The following is a 23,899-nucleotide window of genomic DNA, read 5'->3' as shown; positions in this document are numbered from 1 at the left end:
ACATTCCGACTATCTTTAGAAATCCATGAGAGTGTTCCCATTCCAAATCAAATGATTAATTTTTTCCATGTTTTTTATTTCCAGTTTTATCTGTAATTTTATTCCACCCTCGTATATGAAGGAGAATGTCCTAAAATTAGTTCTGGAATGAATCTCCGTTCGAATCTCCCTTCCAGGCCAAAAGCCCTGAGTTTCTCCACACTTGTATAATGACTCATGTCTTTTTTAAATTGTAAATCAGTCTCATAGCTCTTCTTTGCCATGCATTCAGTACTTGAATGTCTCCCCTGTTTCTCAGTAACTAGAGTAAACATAATTCTCAAGGCGCCGTTTGGTCAGAGTTTAATCACAGTCTGCTCTACTTTGACAGTGCGCTTTCAGTCTTCTGCTCTGTATTGATTATCTAGTGTATTTGATTATTGTATTTGATCTAATATGATTTATTTTTGTTTCAGTCTTAGTTATTTCAACACAATTCATAAAGTGAATTGATAATTTATCTCTCTACAGGACAAACATTACATTTTTTCTAGATTAATTGGCTTCCCCCATATTTTTGTCAATGGTTATATTTGGTCCAACTCTATTTATAATTTCTGACCTGATTCCTTCCATTCCACTTCCCAACTTAGTTTGGTCTCATCATCATCAATTTTTAATCATCTGTTTCCAAATTCAAGTTAATAATATCTATTGGAAATCTGTTCAGTCTGACATTCAACAAGTGAAAGGGCCAATACTTACAAATGAGGTTCTAATAGAATTATCAAAATATATAAACTTCTATTGTTTTCAGTGCTGTTTGTGAATTGTGATATAGCACACAACCGAATTCATACCTAACAGCATGGCATATTCTTCAGAATTAACAATTGTCTGTGAAGCACTGAACGACATATTTCTTGTTACATTTTACTATTTCATCTTTCTTTCATGAATCTCCTCCAGCTACTTTGGCTACTCTAATAATTGAATGTTCTAATATTAATCCCAGTGAACACAATCCCCATTCCCATTGTATGGTTTGCGGATAATCTATTCCTCCTTATTCTTAATCTAATTTTTAATCATCACAAGTATTAATTATAAATTAACTGCAGATGAACTATTTGAAATATTACTTGAAATAGTAACACATATCCTTGGAGATAGTGACACACCGTTGTGCTTTCAGTTTGGTTTTATTTCATAAGATCCTGTGAACACAAATTATCACATTACATTGATTTAGTATTTTATCTCCAGCACATCAGACTGTCCATGCCATATTGCATGATAAACAGTTTTGAATATCAATTCTAAAATTTCCTTTTAATAGGTTGCTTTTCTCTACCCGTTCTACTTTCAGTTTAATTTCACCCAATTTCCAGCTAAATATTATTTAAAAAATCTGATATAATACTATAAAATAGATTCTTTCATCCCCCTGCAGGTCTGAAAACTCAATATTTCCTCTATTTCCTATTAATTTAGAGGTATCTTAATAGATGTCTACAATTAACTCATGCTTTTTTCAACTCATTGCTTGAATCGCCCTTGTTATTGCAGATCAAAACTTGATGTAAAGTTGAAGCTGTGGTCTGACTATGTACTATTTTATGCAGTTTCACCATGACCTCTGCTCCATTATGTTTTGATGAATTGTGTTTTTATTTTTGCATTTCAACATTCAACTAGTTGTATTGATGATCCTTGACCATTTGAGTGCTTTCCAGCATTTTCTCTTTAGTTTGGTATTATTATTGCCGGTCGACAAGTTTATCAACAAGTATACTTGGGCACCATATACATAATCGTTTGTAACTTCAGTATTATTCTGGGAGTGTGCTCTTTGAGGTTTGCATAGATACATTTCATCAGCCAGATTTCTGACAATGAATGCATCCCCGCCAATAAAATAATTTACTTATGCACTCCAGAAGTTTAAAATCTAAAATGAATAGGAAAAATCTCAGCATGTCGGGCAGCATCTCTGGGTAGAGAAACAAATTGTTTCAGTTTGGTAAACTTTCATCAGAACTCCTTGTGTAGAAACTTTGTTGTTCTCTCTGCACTTTTGAGAAACTAATTCAAATATTGCCTTCTATTGTGCCATCTTAAAATCTGTTCGCTTAAACTGGGTTGCTTGTGCGAATTGGAAATGAGAAGGCTGCCAAGATGAACCTTCTGAATTTTGTAGTCGGCGGGGCAGTACTCTGCATATCGCCAACTTGGACAATTTTACATTTTTATCAAGCCAACTAATTAATCAAGCCTACGCCTTTGGTGTGTGCGAGGAAACCGAAGATCTCGGAGAAAACCCACGCAGATCACGGGGAGAACGTACAAACTCCGTACAGACAGCGCCCGTATTCGGGATCGAACCCGGGTCTCTGGTGCGGCATTTTGCTGTAAGGCAAAACTCTATCGCTGTGCCACCGTGACTAATGAAGAGCTTGCTTTTATATTATGAATTAATTTCCCAGAGAAGCCCACACCTCAAGAATCCCTCTCCCTGAGTCTCAGTCTGAAGGGTCTCGACCCGAAACGTCACTCATTCCTTCTCTCCAGAGATGCTGCCTGACCCGGTGAGGTACTCCAACATTTTGTGCCTTACTTTTAATTCAGTTGGACAGCTGATTGCCAATGCTGTTATAATTGCCCAAATTGTATCGATTGTTGCAGATGCCCCCTGGGTCCCTCAGCACGTCGTACCGCACTCCTGTACCTTGGCATGTGTCAGCCGGCAGCATTCATTACAGACAAAAGTAGAACAGAACTCAGTCAAACTGCATCTGAACTCAGTCAAACAGCATTGGAGGGAAGAGATGCTTTGGTCGGCTGAGCTGCAGCGATTTCTGATTTTGTTTCAGATTGCAGCGAGGGTAATTTTACTAGTTTTCCTTCACTTGCACAGATCTCATAGAGATGACGAGCTAACACCTACCCCTTTAAAGCCGCAGAGGTGCCGGGGTGAGGCGATGCCCACGCACTCGTCAGCTGCCCGTTAGTGCGTAAGCCCACCCCGCCCCGCCCCGCCCCGCCCCGGGTGCCCGTGATTGACGTAAGGATTGTCCAATCGCAGCGGCGCGTTTCGCACAGCCTGTGGCCATCGCAGCCAATCGGCTGGGGGGCGGGGCGGCGCGGAACAGCTGCGATCAAATTGGATCAGCGCGAGCTGCGAGCAACGGTCGAGCCGGCGGAGCTCGAGAGTCTGTGTGAGGAGGGAGAGAAGAGAAGACAAGAGAAGACAAGAGAAGACAAGAGAAGACTCGCAGCCCGGCCACCGGGATCCACTCAATAAACCAACTGCACAGCTCTCACCCCGCACCAAGTAAAAAAGAAGAGCCCAGCCGAGGAAATTCTACATGCAAAGGCTGTGGACAGACAATTTATCTGCAGCAATTTTGTGGATTTGTTTCCTCTGCATGCGAGAAAGCGACTGAAAGGAAGAAATTCCGACCAGAGACGGAGAATATAACTGCGTCTTATACGCTTCTTCTTCTACTTCTTCTTGCGTATGGCGTGCGCAGCCTAAAGTTGTGGGACAACTTGTTCTATTTGATCTTATTTGACTGTGCACACCGGGTTGATTGCATTTGTCGAAACAGGGCGGACCACGAGAAGGTTGCAATCTCCCACCCCATACGCTTCAGTGCACGCGAACCCCGAGAGCCAGGGTGGCTATTCGCACTGATGGTTTTCTTACACACGGTGCACACTTGCTCGGCTGCTAAATCGCCCAAGGTATAGAAAGGCATGGCAAGAGTTGTTGGAAACCGACCGTGGCTTTGAAAGTTGAAAGAGTTTCATTGGTTTCGGAAAAACAGCTATCATTTTATTCCACCCGCCGCTCGCAGTACTTTCCACCTACTCCCAATCTGTGCTGTTAACAAAATGAGGACTTTTATCACTGATGACTGCGAAGGGGAACTTTAAAAACAAGTCAATAATGTTTCTTATTTTGAAAACAAATATTTTGCGTTTTTCACTTGATTGAAGATATTTTCATTTCTCACAAGTTTGCAGCTAAATCAGAGGGCGAAGGGAAAATGTTTCATGTGTGGACAGTGACCTTGGCTTCACCGCCGACGAAAGCATAGATTTGAGTAATTGAAAATAAATAAAATCAAGGACTTTGACTATTTCACATGACAGCCAGCAAAACGAACACTAGCAACTTGAGCGACTATAAAACGCCCACAAATGCACGCAGGATGACCATCAGCATCTCAAAGAGTAACAGAATGAAGGGGGAAAGTGGTTCCTGATGACAGGTTCCCGCACTGTCACCCCCAGACTAGATCCAGGTACTCAGTAATAATTGTAGATACAAGCGAAGTAATCCTTAAATGAAGCTATTCTGGCTGTGAACATTTTAAGGAGTCTTTGCTTCCAGTAGGAAGCTATATAATCTTTTATAATATTTTAACGTTTTTCCTTCTTTATTTGTCCTGATAGGACACACGAGGGGGGAGGGGGAGGGAGGCACATGAAACTGTGTTTATATTCCTGAGAATGTCATTGCAGTGGTGGAGTAGCATCCCCCCCGGCTGTTTGCTGCTGCAAGTGCGGGGCGCCCGGGCTGCACCGCGGTGGCCGCTGCTGAAAGTGGGCTGACGGATGGATGCAGAGGAACTCAAGCGCCGTTCCTCGCCTTGGCAACCGCTTCAACATGGCGACGGCGGGCTCTGCTCCAGCTTCGGGGATCACCAACCCCGCTCTGGCTTTAGCCCGCTGCCAATCCGAAGGCCGGCCTCGCACCATAATTGACCGCAACCTCAGTCACCGTCCGGCTATCCCTTCATCTCCCATCCTCAACCCCCAGTCCAGCCCCGATCCTCACCCCAACCCGCTGTTCCAGTCTCAGTCCACAGGCCCTGCATGAGTAATTAAATACCGGCTTCCAAACATTAGCATTTAATTGTCAGATTTTCACAACCATCTAGAAATATTTGACATTGAAACAACTTTTTATGTGAGATTTTTGAAAATGAGTTGATATTGATTTTTATCTCCGATAAGCAAATAACTGGTGCATTTTCTCTCTTTCCCTCTCTCTCTCTTTGCTTACTTTCTTAAACATGCCAGCGGCCCCCCGCTCGTCCACATGCAGGCCAAGAAAAGGTATCTTCTAGTGTCATTCGGCGCCTGTCTCTTGCTGTTTTTCTACCTGGGAGGAACGCGGGTCCGACTGTCTCCCTCAAATTTATCTTCATCATTATCGACGGATCATCTTCACCACGACCTGGTCCCAATCAGACGCCACTGGCCCGTGTGGAAAAACCTATTGAATAGCTATTTTAGCTCGGAAGACGGACGAAACGATGAAGAGGAGGCAACCCACATTGGCCTCAACCCTGGACTTTCCCCAAGACAGAAGAGGGCGATCAAGGCGAACGTTTACAAGAATCGAAAATGCAGGATGGAGACTTGTTTCGATTCCTCTCTCTGCCAAGGAAACGGATTGAAAGTGTATATCTACCCGCTTCAAAGGGGGGAGAAGATTTCTGAAGGTTACCAGAAAATCCTTACCACTATCGAGGATTCTAGGTATTATACATCAGATCCGAGACAAGCATGTTTGTTTGTCCTCAGCATCGATACGTTGGATAGAGATCAGCTTTCATTTCAGTATGTTCATAATGTAAAAGCTAAAATTCAAAGTCTCCCATTGTGGAATGACGGGAGAAATCATCTTATATTTAATCTATATTCAGGAACCTGGCCTGATTATACGGAAGATTTAGGATTTGATATCGGGCAAGCTATGTTAGCTAAAGCCAGTATTGGTATGGATAACTTCCGGTCAAATTTCGATGTGTCCATCCCCTTGTTTTCCAAAGAGCATGCTCAAAAGGGAGGCGAGAGGGGCTGGCTTTTGTACAACAACGTGCCACCCACAAGAAAATACTTACTGGTTTTTAAAGGTAAAAGATACTTGACTGGCATTGGATCAGAAACCAGAAATGCCTTGTATCATGTACATAATGGAGAAGATATTATTTTGTTAACCACTTGTAAACATGGGAAAGACTGGGAAAAACACAAAGATGTCAGATGTGATAAAGACAATGAGGAATATGAAAAGTAAGTGATCTACATTTATTAATTGTATACAATTTATATAATGTAGTACAATTCTATTATACCAGGTATGTACTGTAATTGATCATGTGGAAATGCTATGCTGCCATTCAGATTGGGCATAACATGCTTCTGAGGGCACGGCAATAACTTTATGACATGAATTTCGAGCATTTCATAATGTATGGTTTCTTGTAATGGATGTAGAAAAAATGCAAATTTTTGGCCAACTTTGAAAAGAGCGGTTCTGAAATATAAATGGCTACTTTAAAAGTTGTAACACCTTGCACGAGTATGCCATAAAAATAAGTTCATTAGTTTAATTTATTGTCATATGTACCGAGGTACAGTGAAAGACATTTGTTGTGTGCTGATAATGGCAGAAAGAGGGAGATAAATATTTTATAATTAATAAATATGCTTTAAAATGCTTGATCAAATACTTACATCACTGTTCAAACAGTTCAATTGAATTGGCACCATTAACAGAAATTACATTGATCATTTTGTGGTTTTTTTCTCGATGCTGTAGAATTTTCTTGCTCTATTTATATTGTATAGTCAGACCCTCAGTTACACTATTTTGTGCTTAAACTGGTTTATGTATACGTACTTTGTGAAATATATGATTAATGTTTCAACTTGCATTGCACCTGGAATCATATTTTTGTTGAGGTGAATCCTTGCCCTCCCTGTGACTGCACGCTACTGTGCTGGGCATCTGCCATAAAGCTATGCCCCTAAAATTGAATCATCATAGTTGGGTTGAGAAGCTACCTATTAAGGTTGGCATTGGATTGGCTGTAAACAATGCAGCCGCTTTGGGCTGCACTATGGCTGGCATGTTGAGTTCAGACAGTGCTGGGGAGTGGCAGCAGCTGCTCCATGTGTTGACAAACCACCTGGATCCCATGGTCTCTCTCATCATCTGATGGATGTGATGGAAATCGCTCTGTCGCCTCCTTTGATTATGCACAGCTCTCTCTTCACGATATATATTTGTCTACTGTAACAGACTCAATGGCCAGTGACAACAGTTGTGATTAAGTCTTCAATAATTCTAATAATTCTATTATTTTGTGTTTAAAATTACCTACATTTTGATAATAGTTTATTAATTCTTGATACCAGAACCATATCCCCCACCCCCACCCCCCTACTTTTCATTGATGTAAGACTCATAATGCAACTTCAATGTATATTATGTTTTCAGGAACATGTTGCTCGTGTGACCTGGGCTTCAGATACAATCCAATTTCCCATCACAATGAAATAACTAGAGACATTTTTGGCTATTCTAAAAATAATGAATGGCTGACTACCAATATACCAGTCATGAAAGGCTCAGTAGTCATTGCAGCTGGGTGTAGTGTTAACTTCGTGACATTCGCGTAGTTAAGATGCCATTGGAAACACTGAGTAACACACTGAGTAACATCACTAACTTGTGCTTATTGCATAATATATTGTGTTTGTTTAAACATTTACCACTCGATCAATTTTAGAAATGTTCTTAGTTTGAAGAAATGATTGGTACTGAAGGGTTTCTCCCGGTATTGCGATTATTAACAGACCACACAGGGGGCGATCTGAGGAAATTCAGCTCTTCAAACTGTTTGATACTTTGTACTGGTCTCTATCTCAATTTAATCTATCTTGTTTTAGGCTATTTATGATAGTTACTCCTAATACAAACATGAATATAAATTAGGACACAAGGGACTGCAGATGCTGGTTTACAAAAAGACACCAAGTGCTGGAGTAACTGAGCGCGTCAGGTTGGAGGACTTGAATGGGCAACACTTTGAATGGAGACCGTTCTACTTTAGTTGCCCGATCAGCTGAGGTACTCCAGCACTTAATGTCTTTAAAAATATATATATTATGGTGTTGAAAATGAGAATTAATATATAAATTATACCTCTTTTGGTTGGATATGCTAGAAATTAACATTTGTAATGTGTTAATAGTTTAAGTGGAAACATTATTTCTGAGTTCAGTTCTACCTGGCTTACCTCTAACATTCAGATTTTAACGGACTTCTGTTCTGAATCAGTCCTCTTGCTTTTAAGTTTAAAACTTATATCACTCCAATAAAATAACTTTGTAATGTATTGAATTTAAACCACATAAATAGCACCTGAATTATAATTTGTTTTTTATTCTGATGAAAGCTTGCTATACCTTTTCTAAGGTCAATAAATCTTTCTTGAGGTTGTAGCCCAAAGCTCCAGATATGATCAGATTAAGACTATGCACTGCTCAAGCATCACTTTCGCATTAACCCCCTAGAAATAATAGAAGCATTCCATTAATTATTTTGATAGCTTCTTGTTAGTTTTTCGTAATTTGTTACATTAATATGTAAATATTATTGCTCTATTTCAGCTCCTTGACTCTCCTGATTTGTTTTATTTCTTTAATCACAATTTTTCTCTCTCAGATATAGATTTTCTTATGCTTTCTCACACTGAATGTCATCAGTCATGTCTTTTTTTGCACCAACTTAGTCAGCTTCTCCACCATCCACCAGCAAAATCAAGGAACGTGTCACACACCGACCACTCCCTCTTCTCCCCTCTCCCATCAGGCAAGAAATATAAAAGTGTGAAGACGCATACCTCCAGATTCAGGAACGGTTTCTTCCCAGCTGTTATCATGCAACTGAATTATCCTACCAACAATTAGAGAGCAGCCCTGAGCGACTATCTACCTCATTAGAAACCCTTGGACTATCTTTAATTGGACTTTACTGGACTTTATCTTGCACTAAACATTATTTCCTTTTTCATGTATCTGTACATTGTGGTTGGCTCGATTGTAATCATGTATTATCTTTCTACTGACTGGTTACCACGCGACAAAAGCATTCCACCATACCTTGGTACACATGCTAATAAACTATACTATTAGCCTCCACACCATTACTGACATTTCTTTCAACCTTTCCATCCCAACCATTCCCCTGCAGCTTAACATTTGCTTATTGCTAGCCTTTACTAGTTTAAACTTTATTTTAGACTTTGGCGATGCAGCATGGGAACAGGCCCTTTGGCCCACTGAGTCTGTGCTGACCAGTGATCACCATGTACCCTAGCACTTTATAGAAGCCAATTAACCTTCACACTTGTACATCTTTGGAGTGTGGGAGGAAACCGGACCAGCCAGAGAAAATCCCAGGGTCACAGGGAGAACGTACAAACTCCGTACAGCAGCACCCATAGTCAGGATTGAACCCGTGTCTTTAACGCTGTAAGGCAGCAACTCACTGCTGTGCCACTGTTCACCATCCAACTTAATGAAAAGTTCTGATGAAAAATCTGATAGATTAACTATTTCTTCCCAACCCACAGATGCCACCTGACCTGCTGTCTGTTTCTACCCATTTTATGGTATTTCATTTTAATTTCCTCATCTATCTATACTACTTAAGGCCTAAGTTCTGTTCAATTACTGTTCAAACCCTAAAGAATTTCTGATGATGTACAACAAAGGCATGCCAGAATAAACAAAGCCCTAAATTTTGCCTCAGCATTTATCATGATTCAGCAAACAGTGGACTTGGGTCAGATAACCTGTTGCTGGCCTGTTGACCTTGGCCAATTTTTGGTGGTGTAACAAGTCCTAGGTACACGAGCACTGCATAATTGTTGGCAAAGGAAAGGTTTGGTGAAAGGCGAGGACTGACAGCAAAAGGTCATTGAGCTTGTGAGGGCATGCTGCTTCTGGTCAGCATTACTAAACTAACTCTTTAAAAAAAAAAAAAAAATCTTTGAGTGTTCCCTGGTGACTTTTGATTCGACAACAGAAGAGCCTTTGAATTCATTGAGCTTGCACAGAACAAGCCTACAAATAATTTAAATGCATTTTGATATCCAGGTTGCAAATGATTGCAGATACCTTACCAATATTGAATTGATGGCTGTGATAATTGTCAGTCACCCTCATATATTTAAAAGGAAAAGCCCCAGGCAGAGTGTTGCAGTGGCTTGAACATCTGTTCTGAGCCTACACAAATTTACAATTTCACACCTGGAATTAAAATCCCAGTTTTGCCTCTTACTTCATCTGTTAGCTTGACAATATCATTATTTATTCCGTTATTCAAGTTATTAGTATGTGCTGCCTTCTGAAAATTAGAAAAAAATCCTCTTTTTTTGAGTCTCCACCTTTCATTATAAAAGTTATGGCATGCATGCCAGACATGGAACAGTACAGTACTGCGCAGAAACAGACGCATCAGCCCACAATATGCGTGTTGAACCTGATGTCAGCTTAAACTAATCTCCTCTGCCTGCACATGATCTATATCCCTCCATTCCCTGCCTATCCATGTGCTTATCTGAAAAAAATCTTGCTTAGCACATCTATATACCTATAAAAGTCTCATCTTGTATGTATGTACACGTGTGTGTGTGTGTGAGTGCTTGTGAGTTTCTGTTTGTGTTTTTCTACCTTCGTCAAAGCGCTACGCGCTAGAGTTGACATTTTTACAGATTATTACTCCCATTAACCCGGTCGACACAATAAACAGGTTCCCTTCACATTTCATGCTAGTTATTCATCATTCAAGTTTTTTTTTAAAAGCCGCCCTTTTAAATACACACAGATTCTTCAAGCAGCTTCCACTGATGTCACAAAGCCCCCGCATGGGGAAGGGGTTGCCGCCCCTTTCAGTGACGTCAGGGGAGGGTCGCATTTCAAAAACACCTTCACCGCCTCTCCAAGGGTAGAGTGATTTCATTCCACAGGTTTATTTAAAAAAACCTTTGGGTTTTAAAGCACCTCCCGGTTATAATCCCAATTTCTTCTATCCAGAGATGTTGACTGCTCCATGGAGTTCCGCCGCACAATTAAAGCATGGAATAGTCTTCACCCTACTATAGGTACCCAACCAGAAGCAATTAAATTTAAGGTAGCTCTATTATTCCCCAAGAACCGTTTTTTGTTTAAGTCCAAGTCAAGGGTCAAGAGAGTTTTATTGTTATGTGTCCCAGAGGACAATGAAATTCTTGCTTGCTGCAGCACAACAGAATATGTAAACATAATACAGAACAGGAGATAAAAGTTCACTGTGTCTATATACCATAGACCATATATATATTCTTCTCAGGAAGTAGAGGCGCTGATGTGCTTTCTTTATAATTGCATCCGTGTTCTCGGACCAGGAGAGATCTTCAGAGATATGCATATATATACACACAATAAATAAACAGATAAAATGCAATAGGCTGTTATTTTTCAGAGTTTGGTGGTGGTGGTGGTGTTTAAATTCTGTTTAAATTCCATTTGGAATATTTTTGGAGGACCAGGAAACAGGAAGCAAGAGTTACTCCAGGGAGTTACTCCAGCTCCAGCAAGTGATTCTGCGTTGGTTTTCAGCGGTCGCGGCGAGTGGACAGCAATGGCAGCCAGATCTCCCACCATGCAAAGGGAAGGAAATAGTGGCCGACGCCGACCAGTTGCAGTGGCATTGCGCATATGCAGGGCGGCACATGCGCACAACCACGGCCGATGATGTGCTGGCCAAAGATCCTCGCTATAGGATCTTTGGTGCTTGCCGTGGTTGTGCGCATGTGTAAGGTAGCCGGCCGTGCTGGCGGACGAGGAGCGGGCGGAGACCCGAGACATGGACACGGATAGCGGGCGGAGATGGAGAGAGAGAGAGAAAGATAGAGAGGGGGCCCGCTCAGGTGTCCCGGGTGCGTGCTTGCCAAGCCGGGAAAAATGGCAAGGCTTTTAGGTTCCCCGGTGGGACTGTGGGTTGCCATTGGCAACCGGGCAACCGCTAATTTCGAGCCCTGTTTTATAATTCCACCCTGGAAAAAAGATTCCAATTGACCACACCATCTATGTCTTACATAATTTTCTATACTTCTCTCAGGTCTCCCCTCAGCCTCCCATTCCTCCAGAGAAAACAATCCAAGTTGGTGCAACCTCTCCTTGTAGTTTATAGCCTCTAATCCTGGTGATTCTCCATAAACCCACTTCTACATCCCACTCCAAAGCCTCCACTTCATTCCTTTAATGGGGTGACTAGATCTGCACACAATAAGCTAAAAGCAGCCAGCCGGTCCTATAAATGTGCAACATGACTTCCTGATTTAGATTATAAATCAATAATCTTTTATTCCGGAACGTGCACTTCTTCAAAAATATTTATATGATCAAAATCCACAGATTTCCCCTATACACTGCCATTGACCTTTTGAGGAATCAGCAAAATTAGTTAGAAATAAGGTGCCTTCAGAACTGAAGACACCTTATTTCTTTCACTTGTGGTTAAATAGAATGACATTTAGCAGTTTCAAATCCTAAAGTGCTTTAATGGTTTAATGCTTTTATTGAACGGAGGTGATTGTAATTGAATTGAATTACCTTTATTGTCATTCAGACCTTACGGTCTGAACGAAATTTCGTGCCTGCAGTCATACATACAATAATACAATAAAAAACAACAACAAACACAAATTAACATCCACCACAGTGAGTCCTCCAAACACCTCCTCACTGTGGTGGAGGCAAAAATCTTAGGGCTGCAGTCTCTTCCCTCCTCTTCTCCCTCTGCGCTGAGGCGATACCCCACCGGGCGATGGTACAACCAGTCCCGCGGCTCACCGAACCCCGCAAACGGGCCGGCTCAAGCACCGCGGCCCGGGGTAGTCGAAGCTGCCGCCCTCCAGTCCAGCGGACGCAGCCGCTGGCCCGCGGCTGAACCCCGGACTCAGGTCACCGCCACCAGAACGCCGTCCCAGCCACCGGAGCACCGTTCCAGTCCTTAGCCGGATCTCCCTCACGTGAGTGCCGTTCCTCCCTCGAGCTGGGCCGCTCCGACGGGAGCGCCATTCCACCCTCGGGCTGGGCCGCCCCGACGGGAGCGCCGTACCTCCCTCGAGCTGTGCCGCTCCGACGGGAGCGCCATTCCACCCTCGGGCTGGGCCGCCCTGACGGGAGCGCCACAGCCCCTCACGGGAGTCTCAGCCCCGCGCCAGGCCGCCCTCACGGGAGCGTCACAGCCCCTTACGGGAGCGCCGTTCCAGCCCCGAGCCGGACCGCCCTCACGGGAGCGAGCCCAGGGCAAGTCCTGACTGGCTCTGCCTCCGGAGTCTCGAGGTCGCCAGCTCCGCCATTAGGCCTCAGTGCAGACGGAGGCAGAGAAGGGGGATACGACAAAAAAGTTGCATTCCCCCGAAGGGAGAGACAGCAAGCCCCGTTTCAACCCCCCACCCCCCCACATAAACACAACCTAAAAACCAAAAACATAACTAGTCAAAACGAAAAAAAACAACACAAAAAAGTAAAAACAAACGGACTGCAGGCGAGCCGCTGCTGCCAGGGCAGCGCCACCACTTCCGGACTTTGTGATGAAGCTATGATATTTATTTTGTTATTATGAGGTGGACATTTTTGCCTTCCTCAAGAATGTCTATTTTCGGACCTATCATTTTACTACATTACCATTTTAATGAATCATTTTAAGTTCCTCCGGAGTTTCTTTAGTATCCTATGCCATTTTTTAACTTTTAGCCACAGTGAAAACAGTACTCGTTGGGGGCTATGCGTGAGTGGCGCAATATTGTGTTGGGGAGACGGGTTGCATTGGGGGAACGGGTGAGTGATGGAATATTGCATTGGGGAACAGGTTACATTAGGGGACCAGGCCTCCCGTGTGACAGGGACCCGATGGGTCCCACTTAGTCCAGTATGTAATAGTGTTGTATATGCTGCCTTTGGAAAGAAATATTCATGATCCAACCATTCCGAAACTATGTGACCCTATGGCCAACTAGTTATTCAAAATGAGGATGGGGTGTTGGGAGAAAACTAGTTGTCAGTAACCACCTTTCATAACTAGTTAACCTGTCTCACCAAATTATCCAGTGCTGTCTGGTAGTTAGTCCTTTACACATACATGTGCATGCATTTATATATCTACCTCTTAAATTCTCCATCGTGTTCTTTGATTCTTTGTGATCCATGGTTGCTGGTCTGACCGGATCTAAGGATGGGTGCTACATTTTAAAATACTCACACCCTTAGACTGCTGAGGCCACCAGCCACCTAATGAGTCACAAGCGTATCCAGATTAGTCCCCAAATGTTATGACTAGAGCCAGGATGTTTAGGCGCTAAAAATCTCTGAAATAGGCAGGCAAAAAGTCATAATAAAATTACAAAAAGGCGCAAAAAGGCATAATAAAATTACAAAAAAGGCACAACGGCATTTATTGACAAAAAAGGCATTTATTTCTACCACCAAAATATGGTTAAAAATGATAATTATAAAGGTATACTACATTAAATGACCAAAGTTGCCGGGTTGCACATAACTGCCAGCATTTTTTCAAATTATCTGCTGTTAAACTATGCCGTCTGTCAGACAGAATATGCTACAGTTGTGAAAAACGTCTTTCTACCCCAGCTGAGGTCACTGGTGCATACCTGAAACAAGCTACAAACTCTACATTCATGTCGATATCTTGTGCATTACAACTACCTTTAGCTATGTTTTGTATTTCTTCAAGATCTTTGTTAGCTAAAATCACCCTCTCACATTTTCCTTGTATGTCTTTACCTACATCGCCAGGAACTTTAAGTACAAAGTACAGCAAGTGAAGATGTAAACAACTGAGCAATAGTTGAGCTCTTTGACTTCTCCAATACTTCCGATGTCAAGAAATACTCCTTTGATGGTTGACCTGCCTCCAGTGTACCAATGACCACATTGGCAACATATCTCCCCCACAGCATCAGTTGGCTCGTCTATTGAGATCCATATTTTGTTGCATGCAACTTCATCTCTAATTTTCTGCACAACAATGTTGAAGTTGCTGTCAACATAATTTTTCCGTAATGATGACTCGCTTGGTATATGTTCCTCTGTATATTTCCCTAAAAAACCTCTGAGAGATTTGTTTTCCAATTTCCACAGTGGAAGTCCAGCATCAATGAATGCGTTGCACAGATCACTCAAACTTAGATTTGCAACTGGAGCCAGCAGTAAATGTAGTGAGGAGACAAGCTTGCGTATTTCCTACCTTCAGTTTCTCTGCCGCCGGCTTGTGTTTAGCTGTCTGTACATGTTGGGAGACTAAATATTTCATCTCATGATTCACTGCTTTCTCACATGCTTTGCAAAACAGCACACAGTTGTCTGTAGAGAATATATCACTCCCGTTCAGTTTTTTACAAGGCGTTGTCTTGAATGTAGGCATTTTGACGCTTGCAGGGGTAGATCCGACAGGAGCGGGGATGCAGACCTCTACAGGCAGGCCAAGTACAAGCTGAGAAGAGGAATCAGAGCTGCCAAGGAAAGGTATTCTAAACGGCGAGTCATTTTGCCCGGCTTGGCACTGCAGATACTGGTTTATACCGAAGCTGGACACAAAAAACTGGAGTAACTCAGCGGGTCAGGCAGCCTCTCTGGAGAAAAAGAATGTGACGTTTTGTGTCGGCGATGGCTGTTGTGCGGGGCAAAGATACTAGATGCTGGGTGACGAAGGGTCGGAGCGAATGACTGGCCCCGGACAGCGGCAGCAGCTGCCGCAACAGCGATTCCACCTCCTGCACCCCGCCCTGATAACGGCCGCTGCTTGCAAATCCGTTAACGGCACTTTCAAAACAAACACACACACACACACACACACACACACACACACACACACACACACACACACACACACACACACACACACACACACAGCTTCGGAGGCTCGATCCAGCGCTAAATGCAGCTCAACTCTGCCTGTCTCGCTGGGTTAACATACAGCCCTGCCTAGACTGACGGGACACTAGCGCTGCTTCTCCGCGCTGGCTGTACACCTGGGCCATATTTCCCGCAAGCCCAGGCAGGGCTGTAGGTTAACCTGGCAGGACAGGCAGAGTTGAGCTGGGTTTAGCGCTGCTTCTCTGCGCTGGCTGTGGGCCTGGGGGTACAGTTCCCGTCTGACTCCCAACATCTCTGGTCACCCCCGGGCATGGGGGGGAGGGGGCACTTGGGTGGGGATGGGACAGCGCCGGAGACCCGGGATCGATCCTGGCTGTGGATGAGGTGCATGTCTGTGCCGAGAGTGTTTTGGCACGTCTCTTTCCTCCAATTATCGTGCTGAATTATCATGTCCCGCCCCCATTGCCTGCTGACTGACGTCTCTCTCGTCCAATCGGCGTCCTCGATCAGCAGTCCCACCCCCACTTCTCAAAACGGGGGAACGTGCCCCACATGGCCCCCCAGGATTTCCGCCCCTAGCTGTCGGAGGAGAGGGAGGCGGTGGCGAGGAGATCCCAACCGCCTCCCCCTTTGGCGGTGGACAGGGACGGCCAAGGCAGCGGGGCGATGTTGTCCGAGGAGCGCTGACCTTCCTTCCTCTCATCCTCTTCCTCTTCCTTCCTTCCTTCCTTCCTTCCTTCATCCTGCGCTGATCCCCCCCCCCCCCGTCCATCCTGTACTGATCCCCCCCATTCAAGACGAATGGGGGGGACAGTCTGAAGAAGGGTCTCGACCCAAAACGTTGCCTATTTCCTTCGCTCCATAGATGCTGCCTCACCCGCTGAGTTTCTCCAGCATTCATGTCTACCCCCATTCATCCTGTACTGACCCCCCCATTCATCCTGTACTGATTTCACCCCCCCATCCATCTATACTGATCCCCCCCATTCAACATCACTGACACCCCCCCGTGCTCTCCCCTCACAATTTTACATACTCCAACCAACACGTACTAATTCATCTGCCTCAATCCATCCATACTGCACCGATTGCCATGTCAAACATTAAAACCGCAGTGTTCGATTGTCACTGCTACTGTTGACACGTTATTACAGAATTCATTTTAACGGCAAATCAATGCTCTTAATATGGAGTATCAGTACTGTAGTTATTTAAAAAACAACATTCACAACTATATGTTGGATTTATCCAGGTTTTACTTCTACAGTCGGTTATATACATCACAAATTTTGTCAGGAGTTATTTCAGTTGAAATTTTAACGTTAATTCTGAAGTGGGAATGGTGGAAACAGCGTTTATCAATTCTTTTTTTAAAATCTGGTGCGTTCAAACTGGGTATCTTCATTGCTGTTCACAACACGTACATCTTATCTGAATGACCGGTAATGTGGCGTTTTGGCACCTTTAAACATATTACCAAAAGAACATTTGCTGCAGTTATGTCCTTTGGCCATCTCTTATCAGCTGGTGTAATGGTTAACCAGTCAGATGGGTATAGTCGGTTTTAACAGCTATTATCATAAAATGCCTTTAGAAATTTCCTTGTAACCTGTATATTTTGTTATGGATAAATTATGTGGGAAGCGAGAGTCTTTCTGTACCAATAGCAATAACGACCCATGCTATGGCCATGTCATGGTAATTTCGGTCCTTCACTGAAAACATGCTTGCATCAATCTGTAGTGTGCATGGTTAAGCATATATGTTACCATGGTCCAGGATTTATTGACACAGGTTGATCATACGCTGAATAATCCAACTTCATTTTTGTTTCGGAGTGGAAAGAACTAATAGAAATTGCATTAATTGCAATGTGTAAAAAGAGTTGAGATATTGTATTATAATTTTGCTGCATGTCATTGTGGTATATATCATGTCTTGATTGGTGAATATGTTTAGTTTGTGACTTTATTTGAAGCAGAAATAATATGTGAATGCTTCATTGAGCATAATTCCGACTGGTAACTACGTGCTTCGTCTGAGCACATTATCGCACGCGTCATGCAAACCGTCTTAAATGACCACCTAAACTCATTTGGCAACCTAAAAAGCTGCCAATGTTGCCCGGCTGGCAACAGGGAAAAAAAGTTAAGTGAGAGCCCTGTACAAGAGGAAAACCGCCCGCTCCTTGGACAATCATCAGCTGACCAACGACCTGAACAAGTTCTACTGCAGGTTCGATAAACAGAAACTTAACCCTGGTACCCCCACACCCCATCCCCAACCAACACTTCACACCTACTCAGAGCTTGACTCCAGTTTGAAAAGACTGGACCCTTCCCCACCTACTCCTCCCCAATCACTACTTCACACCTACTTAAAGCATGACTTGTTTGCAAAGACTGGACCCTTTCCCACACACCCCTCTCCAATCACCACACAGCCGGGTTTCGCCCCGGTGGTGTCAATTTTCTTGTAAGTTACGTTAAAACGGCCAAAAAAGGTTGATTTAAGCACTCAATCATGAAAAGGGCATTATCTTCCTGAAATCATCAAAAAAGGCATGAAAAGGCACATGGCATTAATGGCAAAATCTAGTTACGACATTTTGTAAGAAGCCACTCAGAGGCCAAAGCTGGTTGATATGAAATCTTTATTCATCGAGAAACATTCAATCTCATGGAGTCCATCATGTTAGAATCTCTAAACTGAAAGTGCCTTATGGTTTTGTATTGTTAAGATGAAATCAGGGGTGCAGTGCTGCCGGAGCTCACCGGAGCGCCGCTCCGGCACCTCTGTGAAAAAAAAAGCCAAAATAAACAGCAGGAAATTTTAACTAGCGGGTGTGTGGTCAGGGTAACCTGGTTAAAAGAGGGGGAAGGGGAAAACCCATCACTATGAGGTTTCCTGCAGGAGGGGAGAGCAGTAAGACCCAGCAGAGTCAGACCACGTGCTGTCTGCATCGTGCAGGTTGTGGGCCTGGTGCTTAGCCTGGAACTTTGGTGAGGTGACGCCTCCGGCCCGCCGGTGAGAGGCGAGAGTCGGCAGAGTCGATGGTGGAAGCCCGTGGGGAGCTGGAGTAGAGATACGGGTCAACGGCAGCAGAATCCGTGGCCCCGGGGAGACAGTAACGGTCGGCGACAGCGGCGGTGACCCCGGGGTGGTGGTGAGAGTCAGCGACAACAGTGGTGGCGCCAGGGAGGCGGTGAGAGTCGGCAGCCATGGCAGTTTCGGTGGTCCGTGCCTGGGTTTGGCCGGGAAGACCCCCCCCCCCCCCTCCACCAGCAATACCTGAAATGATGCCCCTGTTTGTCAGCTCCGGCACCTAAAAAATTAGCACTGCAAACTGTGAAAGACAACAACAGATTCAGTACAATGTTAATAGTTGCAATGATTTTGTTTACTTCAATATTTTGGAGTCAGACAAAAGGTTCCATTGAATTACACATTAACTGACAACACACATTTGAATGTTCCAAAACCTTTGCTGGTTCAAGGCTCTTCACATTCTTGGTCTGAAAGCTTCTGAGAAGAGGGAACCCAGATACCCAGAATTAGTGTTCGGGCTACCTGTTGAGTACCGAGATATTGCCATTCATGATGGGTAGATAAATATACCTATGATCATGATTGATGTGCCAAATAAAAAAATAAAGGTCTCGTCTGGAGGCTTTCTTCCTCTTTATCATAATGGTATGAAATAACATGAACTGTAGATTTCCGGTTTGATGTAGGCCAATTGACATACCTCTGCCTTACATTCAAGATGGACACAAAATGCTGGAGTAACTCAGTGGGAGAAGGAATGGGTGACGTTTTGGGTCGAGACCCTTCTTCAGACCGAGAGTCAGGGAGTCTCGAGATATGGAAGGGTAAGGTGTGAAAATGACAGATCAAAGCAGATGATAAGGAAATGTAGAATGGTTCATTGGTTAGCTGGGGGGAAGGTGAAAACGCAACATACAATCAGTAATATTTAATAATGAGAACTAATCAGAGAATTAGAATGGGGGAACGACGGAGAGAGAGGGAAAGCAAGGGTTACTCAAAGTAAGGGAAATCAATATTCATACCGCTGGTTTGTAAGCTACCCAAGCAAAATATGAGCTGCTGTTCCTCCAATTTGTGTTGGGCCTCACTGTGACAGTGGAGGAGGCCCAGGACAGAAAGGTCTTTATGAGAATGGGAGGGGGAGTTAAAGTGTTTAGCAACTGGTAGATCACATAGAATCACTTTGGCAGACTGACCGGATGTCATCAGCCAAACGATCGCCGAGCCTGTGCGTCGTCTCACCGATATATAGGAGTCCACACCTGGAACAGTAAATACAGTAGATGAGGTTGGAGAAGGTGCAAGTGAACCTCTGCCTCTCCTGAAGGGATTGTCCTGAAACATCACCCATTCCTTCTCTCCAGAGATGCTGCCTGTCTCGCTATGTTACTCCAGCATTTTGTGTCTATCTTCGGTGTAAACCAGCATCTGCAGTTCCTTCCTACACATTTTGTCTGCTCCACTGTACATTCTCTTGATATCTTCTGCATTTCCTTGCTTGTCTTTGTTTTGTCGCTTATTGTTCACTATTGGAGGCAGCATGGGCTGGTGGGGTTCTGCTGACTTATTTACTTCCAAGAAGAAGGCATTGTTATTCTTGCCCCTTTAACTAAGCACTTTGTCAGGCCATTTTTAAAGGCAGGGAAGAATCAACCACATTCTTGTGGGTGATTCTTGAGTGGCACATAAGCCAGGCCAGGAATGATGGCTGATTTCCTTCCCAATGGAACATTATTCAATCTAATCTTGGGTTTTCACACAAATCCAGTGTTTCAATGTCAACAGTACAAAAACAAGTTATCTAATTCGAATGTATTTAATTAACTGAATATGTCAACAGTACAAAAACAAGTTATCAAACCCAAATGTATTTAATTAACTGAATATGTTTCCCAACAATGTCAATGGTAATAGTCTAGGCCACTAAATTATTCGTTAACTAACATAACCACTGCACTGCCATATCTGAATAGTGCTGACTGATTAAAGGAGCTGACTTATTAACTTTGATGGATGACATTGAAAATGTTGTGGGCCACGAAGAACCAGCTTCAAACTACACAATCTCACCATGAGCTGTGCTGATGACTAACAACCAAATAAATTGTGTACCACACTGATTCCTGGAATGGAGGGACAGCCATTTAAGCAGAGATTATTCATTCAAGCTTAAAAGTAAAGGGAGGAGACCTACATTGACATTACAAAATTACCAAAGAGAACAGTGGAGGGCCAGCTGTTGAACGTTTTTAAGAAGGAGATGATTACATTCCAGGTTCAAAAGGCATCAGTTGGTATGGGGGGAGTGCAGGATGTAATACCTGTTTTCCATTCTCTCTACTTCTCTGTTGCATCTGTTCTAACAATGTAATTTTCCACACCAATTTCACCAGCTTTAGTTTTGTACCGAGAATTTACCATACCCCAAAATGCCCTCAATTTAATTTTCTGTTTTAATACTCAAAATTTTTTGCTCATTCTGGTAAATCTTGTTTAAAATCCTTCCGTTACATCTTTCCTTGAATAAGGACCATACTAGTTCCGTTCCCTTCGCATGCTCACTTCTGTTCTTGGATTTGTATGCTATTAGATTAGGGTATAACCTCAGGCAGAAGGATTAACATCTTATTTTTCAACTCGCCATAGTGCAGATGTTTGGATTGAGTTCAGCAATTTCTTAATCCTGTTTTCAACTCAACAATCCATTTATTTTTCCATTATCAGCCACTTTGTCAATTACTCCCTCTTGCTTTATGCACTTTCACAAACTGTACCACTTGCTCTTACCTCGGGTCTACCATGGTCCCCTAGGCCATCTCTATTTTCCTTTTGAATCATAGAATTTTTATTTTCAACATTTGTAAAATTTAGCTTTCTTTGTTTTGTGATGGATTTGGCACAGTATCATAGTTGGTAGTGCTGCTGCCTCACAACAGACCTTCAGTGCTATCTGTGGAGTTTGCATGTTCTCTCTGTGTTTTTCCTTACCACACCTGTTCCCATCCCTTCAGGCTATGAGGTCCATGCTGACTATCAAATATACCCATCTATACTGATTGTAAATTTGGTTTGTAGTATTCTTTATTTTGTAATTCAAGTGCTCGTGCAAACACTTCTGAGTGTTGTGAGAGTACATGCTTTCAACACCCTCTCGGGCAGTGCATTCCAGATTGCAAACATGCCCTGGATCTTCTTCTCAGATCCCTATAGTCCTCTTTCTCCTCCTCACTTTAAACCCATGCCCTCTGGTTTTAGAATCTTTATTATGGGGTCAGGTTTTGTGCTCCCCATCCTATCGAATCCTAAACATCTCCACACACCTCCATCAGGTTCTCCATCAACTTCCTCCACTCCAGGGTAAACAAAGATATCTATTCTGTCTCTACCCACACAAAGAATGAAACATTTCTGTCAACATCCTAGTACATCTCCTCTGCACCTTCTCCGGTGCAATTACATCCTTTCTCGAGTCAAGTGTCCTTAACTGGATACAATACTGCAGCTGCAGCACAACCAAAGTTTAACAAGTTTTGTAAAGTTTTATCATGCGTTTGTATTCTATGCCTTGGCTAATGAAGACCAGCATCCTGTATGCTGCCTTCACTATCTTGTCTACCTTTAGGGGTCTATTGACTTGAATGCCTCTGCAGTTCTTCAGTGTGTTGATCAAAATGAATTCCAGAAATCTGCTGTTGCTGTTAGTATTTACAATGCATGTCCTCTTTAAAAGGATAGACACAAAAAGCTGGAGTAACTCAGTGGGCCAGGCATGACCTCTGGAGAAAAGGAATGGGTAACATTTCGGGTCGAGACCCTTCTTCAGTCCGACACGAAACGTCACCCATTCCTTCTCTCCAGAGATGCTGCCTCTCCCACTGAGTTACTCCAGCTTTTTGTGTCTATCTTTGGTTTAAACCAGCATCTGCAGTTCCTTTTTCCTACACACTCCTCTTTAAAAGGTATGGGCGGGTTTTCAGCAGCACAATTTGTTTCTGTGGCATTAATCATGTAATATTGCCCCTTGGTTAGGCAAGGCATCACTCCACAGCTTAGTAAATACTGTCTGAACAAACAGGCATGGGTTAATTAATCATGAAAAAAATGTTTGTTCGGGGGTTGGTGTTGGATTGGTCTCTTAAAAAATTCCCATTGTTTATTACAATGGGGTGTTATGCTTACTTATAGTTGATCAGTAAACACTGATTTAAAAATAAATGTTGCAGTTCATATAATATATGATATAATAAAAATAAAATTTATGATCCTTAATTAGGAAATAGTCCTCATTCCCACCTCTGGGCATCTGTTACTAACGTTTTAACATAAGATCGCTGATAAAACATCTGCAACTGAAGTTGCTCTTGTTAGTAATGTCTCCAGAGGGCTAACTAACAGCTACTGTTATTGAAACCAATTAAACATAGCACTACTTGGAACATGCGTGCATTGCAGGTTAGAGTTGGTAATAATTCTCCTGAGAGTAAGAATGAGTAGTTTTTTTCATATAATATCAGTGGATGAGTTAGCTTGTTGGAAAATTTCCTATAATGAGCAATTTTTCTACTAATTTAACACTTCAGAGATAACTGGAAATAGTTTGAAGCTGTGACTATTAACAAGTTAAAATTGATGAAGCTGGCTGTATGGAGAGCATCTCACAATTAATTGTGAATTTGGAAACTGGTAATCAATTAATTAGTTGTAAATGCTTTTGAAAGTTGGAAAGATCAACAGTAACCTTGGACAATGTTGTCCAACAATGCAAGATAAGGAATATTAAACTACATAATATATTTCTATTTGTGAGCTGACTAATTAGTATTGTGTTGATTAGTCAGCACCTATTATGCCTTATTGTTGTTAAGCAATGATATCAAATAGTTTAATGAATATCATATGACCAAAACTTTAAATTAATTGTAATTGGGCATCATTGGTTTGTCCAAGTTACTCGTCTCTCCTTAGATCGTTGCCTAGTAACCAGAGGATTTCCTACTTTTATATTACTGAGTGTTAAATTAACTTGCTTTCTCTCTATTCTAAATGTAAGCTGCTTAGTAATGATAGTAACAGTTTTAATTTTGTCATTTATTCTGATTTAAATTGGTAAGCTGTT

At 42.8% G+C, this 23,899-nt stretch overlaps 1 protein-coding gene across 3 annotated transcripts in view; it reads left to right on the top strand.

Annotated features, from left to right (window-relative positions):
- The first annotated feature begins 3,139 nt into the window (after nt 1-3,139).
- The window catches only part of LOC116973398 (exostosin-1-like), a 333,037-nt gene continuing 312,277 nt past the window's right edge, over nt 3,140-23,899 (top strand). For 2 of the 3 annotated variants that reach the window (XM_033021407.1, XM_033021409.1), the window contains exons 1-2: nt 3,140-4,289; nt 5,071-6,069. In XM_033021407.1, the coding sequence (XP_032877298.1) occupies nt 5,090-6,069 (980 nt within the window). In that variant the 5' untranslated portion in view covers nt 3,140-4,289; nt 5,071-5,089. The remainder of the gene's footprint in view (nt 4,290-5,070; nt 6,070-23,899) is intronic. The other variant, XM_033021408.1, reaches the window with a different exon arrangement.

This window comes from Amblyraja radiata, chromosome 5 (genome assembly GCF_010909765.2).
Source record: "Amblyraja radiata isolate CabotCenter1 chromosome 5, sAmbRad1.1.pri, whole genome shotgun sequence".
NCBI classification, from domain to species: domain Eukaryota; kingdom Metazoa; phylum Chordata; class Chondrichthyes; order Rajiformes; family Rajidae; genus Amblyraja; species Amblyraja radiata.
This window is presented reverse-complemented; position numbering and strand designations above follow the sequence as displayed.